This window comes from Myotis davidii, unplaced genomic scaffold, assembly GCF_000327345.1.
Source record: "Myotis davidii unplaced genomic scaffold, ASM32734v1 scaffold545, whole genome shotgun sequence".
Classification (NCBI taxonomy): Eukaryota; Metazoa; Chordata; class Mammalia; order Chiroptera; family Vespertilionidae; genus Myotis; species Myotis davidii.
In genome coordinates this window covers 58,817-66,121 of record NW_006296634.1, presented here as the reverse complement: position 1 = coordinate 66,121, position 7,305 = coordinate 58,817, and the positions used below count along the sequence as shown (strand labels likewise).

General features: G+C 45.4%; 2 protein-coding genes across 3 annotated transcripts in view; both read left to right on the top strand.

Annotated features, from left to right (window-relative positions):
* The window catches only part of LOC102768093 (protocadherin alpha-1), an 11,846-nt gene extending 10,538 nt beyond the window's left edge, over positions 1-1,308 (top strand). The window contains exon 2 of one of the 2 annotated variants that reach the window (XM_015569600.1): positions 156-1,308. In XM_015569600.1, the coding sequence (XP_015425086.1) occupies positions 156-1,307 (1,152 nt within the window). In that variant the 3' untranslated portion in view covers position 1,308. The remainder of the gene's footprint in view (positions 1-155) is intronic. The other variant, XM_015569599.1, reaches the window with a different exon arrangement.
* Positions 1,309-5,216: 3,908 nt separating this feature from the next.
* Positions 5,217-7,305, top strand: part of LOC102767243 (protocadherin alpha-4) — a 10,092-nt gene continuing 8,003 nt past the window's right edge. The window contains 1 exon segment of the mRNA XM_015569586.1: positions 5,217-5,946. Within this exon segment, the coding sequence (XP_015425072.1) occupies positions 5,581-5,946 (366 nt within the window). The 5' untranslated portion in view covers positions 5,217-5,580.

The following is a 7,305-nucleotide window of genomic DNA, read 5'->3' as shown; positions in this document are numbered from 1 at the left end:
GCACAGTAATTGCTCTTATTATGGTGTCCGATCGCGACTCAGGTGCCAACGGGCAGGTGACCTGCTTACTATCACCTCACGTCCCCTTCAAGCTGGTGTCCACCTTCAAGAATTACTACTCACTGGTGCTGGACAGCGCCCTGGACCGCGAGAAGGTGTCACACTACGAGTTGGTGGTGACCGCGCGGGACGGGGGCTCGCCTTCGCTGTCGGCCACAGCCAGCGTGTCCGTGGAGGTGGCCGACGTGAACGACAACGCGCCGCTGTTCGCGCAGCCCGAGCACACGGTGTTCGTGAAGGAGAACAACCCGCCCGGCGGCCACATCTTCACGGTGTCGGCGCGGGACGCGGACGCGCAGGAGAACGCGCGGGTGTCCTACTCGCTGGTGGAGCGGCGGGTGGGCGAGCGCGCGCTGTCGAGCTACGTGTCGGTGCACGCGGAGAGCGGCCAGGTGTCCGCGCGGCAGCCGCTGGACCGCGAGGAGCTGGAGCTGCTGCAGTTCCAGGTGAGCGCGCGCGACGCGGGCGAGCCTCCTCTGGGCAGCACCGTGACGCTGCAGGTGTTCGTGCTGGACGAGAACGACCACGCGCCCGCGCTGCTGCCTCCGGCCCCGGGCGGCCCGGGCGGCGCGGTGAGCGAGCTGGTGTGGCGGTCGGTGGGCGCGGGCCAGGTGGTGGCGAAGGTGCGCGCGGTGGACGCGGACTCGGGCTACAACGCGTGGCTGTCGTACGAGCTGCTGCCGGCGGCGGGCGGTGCGCGCAGCCCGTTCCGCGTGGGGCTGTACACGGGCGAGATCAGCACGACGCGCGCCCTGGACGAGGCGGACTCTCCGCGGCAGCGCCTGCTGGTGCTGGTGAAGGACCATGGCGAGCCGGCGCTGGTGGCCACTGCCACGGTGCTGCTGTCTCTGGTGGACAGCGGCCAGGCGCCGAAGGCCTCTTTGCGGGAGTCCTCTGGCTCCGCGAGCGCGGAGGCGGCGCTGGTGGACGTGAACGTGTACCTGATCATCGCCATCTGCGCGGTGTCCAGCCTGCTGGTGCTCTCGCTGCTGCTGTACACGGCTCTGCGGTGCTCGGCGCCGCCCACGGAGGGCGCGTGCGGGCCGGGGAAGCCCGTGCTGGTGTGCTCCAGCGCCGTGGGGAGCTGGTCGTCCTCCCAGCAGAGGCGGCAGAGGGTGTGCTATGGGGAGGGGCCGCCCAAGACGGACCTCATGGCCTTCAGCCCCAGCCTCCCTCAGGGTCCTGGCTCCGCTGAGGAAAGACAACAACCCTCAGAGTCGGAACACTTAGGAAAGGTGAGTTTTTAAATTTTTTCCTGTCAATTCTAAAATTGTTCTATTTCATTTATTCTTTATTTCCACTAAAAGCTCTGTCTTTATACCATTATCTTATTGTGCAGCACATGGAATGGATAGGAGATGATTTTTTTTTTTTGCATTGAGAATAATTTACTCAATGGTTTGTTATTTTTACATTTTGGCTTTTACATAATTGAACCTCTCCACGAATAATAAGGCATTTTAGAATTAAAAAACACTTCAGCAAAATGTGAAACTTAGTATTGCCTGTAAATATTTGTTCTCAAGTTAAAAATCCCAGGTGGAAGAAAAGTATAGAATATGATTGTCTAATACGTATTTCCCATATTACACATCCGTTCATTCTGTAAGAATATGTTGGAATAAGACTATCTTATATATCTGGACATGTCCTACATTATTCTTTCAATCAAAAATTAATTTGACTTTACCTGTATAAACAGTTCCTAAATTAGTTTTTCTTTTCCTTGTGTTTGAAAACAGCCATAATGGATCTTTTAATGATAGGCCCTCCAAAATTATCTATCATAGGTCATTACTACCCATGGCATCACTTTGGTATGGCTTTCAGTAGTAAAATAAACTGTTATTTGGGATAGAGATTTCACACTTGCAAAATCCTGGGAGTTTTAAGGCACTATAGAGAGTTGTTTGAGAAAAGAGGCCCCATATTAATTAATTAGTTAATTAATTAATACTTATTAGTGTAACTTACCTGTTTACTTATATTACTTGACAAAGTAAACTTAAAAATTTTTATTTATTCATTGAACATTAATTAATAATTCATTCTGTTCTAAATATGAATGATAAATGCCGGGGTCCAACCCCAGCAGGTCCAGGGGTTCCCAAAGTGTAGACGGAGTCGGCAAAGAAGGAATGACACGGAGACAGCGTTCAGTTGATCAGCAGCGTAGCCAGGATCTCCAGCCAAGTTCTGGTATGGATCTCCAGAGAAGTTCTGGTTAGGATCTCCAGCCAGGTTCGGGTTAGGTTCTCCAGCCAGGCTCCATTCCAGGGAGTAAAGATTATGCAGCTTAAGCATGATTGTTCGTAGTTAAAGAGATTAATTACCCGCCTGGCACTTAGTGAAGGAGTTTCATCCCCTCCCTGACTTCAGGGAAAAATCCCTACCTGAGGAAACAACCTTTCTCGGAGAGGTGATCTTGGTTAAAACACAGCGCCCAGAAGGTGAGCAAACATATTAAAAACAGTATGCCATATATGCCAGGTCCCTTAAAACAGCAAGGATGGACCGGCTCCCGGCAGATAAAATATGAGTAAGTTGCAATCCTGGCTTGAGTACACAGAAAAAAGCTGGTATGAAATATTTTTTTCTAGTACTTAATTCACATGTTTGCTTTCATTTAAAGAGGGTCTGACTATAAACAAAACTTTGGACATTCTCTTACCTCTGTGAATTCAACCTCTTCCTATGGACTTTCTTTGCTCAAATTCCAAATGCTCAGAGAACTCATGCCTCTCACTGAATTCATCTTTAATCCATTTGGAAATGAAATTTTTAAAAAATTCAACTAAAGATGTCTTGGGGTGAAATAAAATAGTATTCTACTATTTGGTTCTTAGTTATTTGCTGATTTCCCTCCAAATGTATGTGGATATTGATCAGTCATAGAAATAATTTCCACGAAGTGATTTTTTAAAATATATTTTATTGATTTTTTTACAGAGAGGAAGGGAGAGGGATAGAGAGTTAGAAACATCGATCAGCTGCGTCCTGCACACCCCACACTGGGAATGTGCCTGCAACCAAGGTACATGCCCTTGACCGGAATCAAACCTGGGACCTTTCAGTCCGCAGGCCAAACAGGTTTGGCCCATGAAGTGATCTTAGTCATAGCTCCTTCACAGAGAGGCCAGAATATCAACGTCCATCTGGGATCTTCTTTTACAGGAATTGAGTAGTTTGATGGGGAGATTTTGAATTCCATTTAAGGATAGTCTGTTCCTACAGGAAACTTATTAGTTCCTTATAATTGATAAGCCTCAAAATTCAGAGTATATGTTTCCTGGGAATCAGAAAGGTTAATCTAAGGCTTTATATATTTACAGAGATAAACAAGTAGCTTGAACAAATGAGGAAGAAGCTTTTTCTTGGGAGGAGTTATTCCACCTAGAATATCATAGCTACACACCACCTTGAGACTTGTGTGTAGCATGTATGAATGGTCAGGTGTTCTTCCTATGGGAGGTCTGGCCACTACACTTCTACTGTATTAAATGGCAAACTTTTAAAACTATATCCAGTGTACCCAGGCCTCCAGGAGTCACATTATTTTTTGCTAGGTAAGTTTTAGTGTTTCTTATTCCTTATTTACATTTTCCTTAAGTTGCATCAGTACAAGCTTAAATGTCATACAATGTATGGTATTACAATAAGTTGTCAATTAATTGTATAATAATTAATATGAAGTATGTGATCTTTTAAAATTTTAAGTTTGTTTCTCATTTAAAAACTCACTACTTTTTCAAGATTTATCAAAGAACTAGCATATTGATCTCTATAATTATTTCCTAGGCCCATGCTTTTCAAAATAATTATTAAGTGTGAACTTCTTTTTCATGACCTTGTACAATAGTCAGTTAGAAATTTGTAAATTTGATATTAACAAATATTATTAATGTCACTTACCTGTTTACTTATATTACTTAACAAAGTTAATTTAAAACATTTACTTATTTATTCATTAAAACATTAATTGATCATTCTGTTCTATATATGAATGATAAAATATGAGTAAGTTGCAATCCTGGCTTGCATTCAATAAGTACACAGAAAAAAACTAGTATGAATTTTTTTTCTAATACTTAATTCACATGTTTGATTTCATTTAAAAAAGGTCTGATTGTAAACAAAAATTTGGACATTCTCTTACCTCTGTAAATTCAACCTTTCCCCTGGACTTTCTTTGCTCAACTTCTAAATGCTCAGAGAACTCATACCTCTCACTGAATTCACAGAGATCTTTGGAATATTTTATTGCCTCATCTTCCATATATTGAGTAGTGAATCGTGTGCTAAAGTTACTTTTCTCTTTTTACTGATTGGTTAAATCACCAGTTCTTCCAAGTAAGAAAATTTTAAGAAACTGGAATCCAGAGATTTATAGAGTGGAGATGATTAAATACACAGTTATTTCATGTTACTAACATTTTAAGATATATAGGTAAATTCAAACATATAAATGATGTGGAAATATTAAAACTAATATAGTCTTAGTTGGTGTGATGTGAATGTAACAAATATCCAAATCACACAGTGTTGTCATGAAACAAAAGCAAATTCACAAAAGAACCACACTGTAAAAGACCGACTTCTGGCTTATGTATACCTTTTTATAAATAACAGTTAAGTCATCTAACAAGGATGTAGTTGTTAGATAAAAGACACATGAATGACTTATAGACATTCTATAAATAAATAAGTAATAAAGTGAACATATTTGGTAAATTAGCAATTGACTAAATAATATAGAAGTAAATACATATGTATATATGGATATATGTGCACACATGTTTTCAATGTCTCATATTTTAATGGTCACAAATATCAAAATCCTGGTTTTTGAAATAAAATGTAGATTTTGAGGCCAATCGGTTAAAATTATAGCTCTTCTATCTGATTTAGATCCCATCCAAACACCACCAGTTAATATCATTTTTAAGTTACTTAATCTGTATGTGTTTCCACTTCCTTGTTTGTAAAATGTGAAACATATTAATACGTATCTCAGAGGGTTGTTGGGAAGATTTGATGAGATAATTCCATTAAAACAAATAGAACAGTGCTTGTCAAATGGGAATTATTTCCAATAGATGCCCACTGCTTTTACAACAGTAATTAACTTTATTATATTTTACTCTATGCCATGGATTGGCAGAATTGAAAGTAATAAATAAAAGTTCTAAGGATATATTCTGGTAAAATATAAAGACTTTGAGGAGTGCCTGAAGGAAATTACAATAAAAATAGTAATTTGCGAAAGTGCAAAGGAAGTATAAGAGAATTTATTTATTTAAAACAATACACATTTAGCCACATGATGTCGCTGTCCACCACAAGGTCTTTCACCACAAAAGATACACAGTGTGGATTACGTACGCAGATGTCACTTTTCCTCGCCATTTCTGAAATACCGGCATGGGAAGCTTTTACAAGAAATGAAGAATAAGGAGCTCGAGTTACTTTTTAAATTTTGGATCCAGGCAAGAGAGACCAGATATTTGGGAGAGGGTTGCAATGGTGTTTTCCTGCAGAGAAGGTCCAGGAGCCTGGAGGCTACTGTGTTCGCTTTTGCTCCTCTCAATCTGGGAGGCCGGGAGCGGCCAGGTCCGCTACTCCGTCCCCGATGAGGCCAAGCACGGCACCTTCGTGGGCCGCATCGCGCAGGACCTGGGGCTGGAGCTGGCGGAGCTGGTGCCGCGCCTGTTCCGGGTGGCGTCCAAGGGCCGCGGGGACCTCCTGGAGGTGAATCTGCAGAATGGCATTTTGTTTGTGAATTCTCGGATCGACCGCGAGGAGCTGTGCGGGCGGAGCGCGGAGTGCAGCCTCCACCTGGAGGTGGTGGTGGAGCGGCCGCTGCAGGTGTTCCACGTGGAGGTGGAGGTGAAGGACATCAACGACAACCCGCCGGTGTTCCCGGTGGCTGTAAAAAAATTGTTTATTTACGAATCCCGGCCACCTGGTTCTCGGATTCCGCTAGAGGGCGCGTCAGATTCAGATATAGGAGCGAATTCGCTGCTGACCTACGTTCTTAGCGCCAATGAATATTTTACCTTGGATGTTAAAAGAAATGATAAGGAAATTAAATCCCTTGGTCTCGTGTTGAAAAAACTTTTAAATCGGGAGGATACGCCCCAGCATCACTTATTAATAATGGCGGTTGATGGCGGGAAACCTGAGCTCACCGGCACTACTCAGCTGATGATCACCATTCTGGATGTAAACGACAACGCCCCAGCGTTTGAGAGGTCGGTCTATGAAGTCCGATTATCCGAAAATGCACCAAATGGTACCCTCGCAGTGATTGTTAACGCCTCTGATTTGGATGAAGGAGTAAATAAGGACATTGTGTATTCTTTCAATGCAGACACCTCAGCAGATACTCTGTCAAAATTCCACTTGGACCCGGTTAATGGATACATCAGGGTAAAGGGTAACCTAGATTTCGAGGACACTAAGTTATATGAAATCCAGGTAGAAGCGACAGATAAAGGAACGCCCCCAATGGCAGATCACTGCACTGTTCTAGTGGAAATTTTGGACATAAATGATAACGTACCTGAGTTGGTTATCAAATCATTATCGTTACCTGTATTAGAAGATGCTCCACTAGGCACGATCATTGCCCTGATCAGCGTGTCTGACCTCGACTCTGGTATCAACGGGCAGGTGACGTGCACCCTGTCACCCCATGTTCCCTTCAAGCTGGTGTCCACCTTCAAGAATTACTATTCACTGGTTCTGGACAGCGCCCTGGACCGCGAGAGCGTGGCGAACTACGAGTTGGTGGTGACAGCGCGGGACGGGGGCTCGCCTTCTCTGTCGGCCACAGCCAGCGTGTCCGTGGAGGTGGCCGACGTGAACGACAACGCGCCGCTGTTCGCGCAGCCCGAGCACACGGTGTTCGTGAAGGAGAACAACCCGCCCGGCGGCCACATCTTCACGGTGTCGGCGCGGGACGCGGACGCGCAGGAGAACGCGCGGGTGTCCTACTCGCTGGTGGAGCGGCGGGTGGGCGAGCGCGCGCTGTCGAGCTACGTGTCGGTGCACGCGGAGAGCGGCCAGGTGTCCGCGCTGCAGCCGCTGGACCGCGAGGAGCTGGAGCTGCTGCAGTTCCAGGTGAGCGCGCGCGACGCGGGCGAGCCTCCTCTGGGCAGCACCGTGACGCTGCAGGTGTTCGTGCTGGACGAGAACGACCACGCGCCCGCGCTGCTGCCTCCGGCCCCGGGCGGCCCGGGGGGA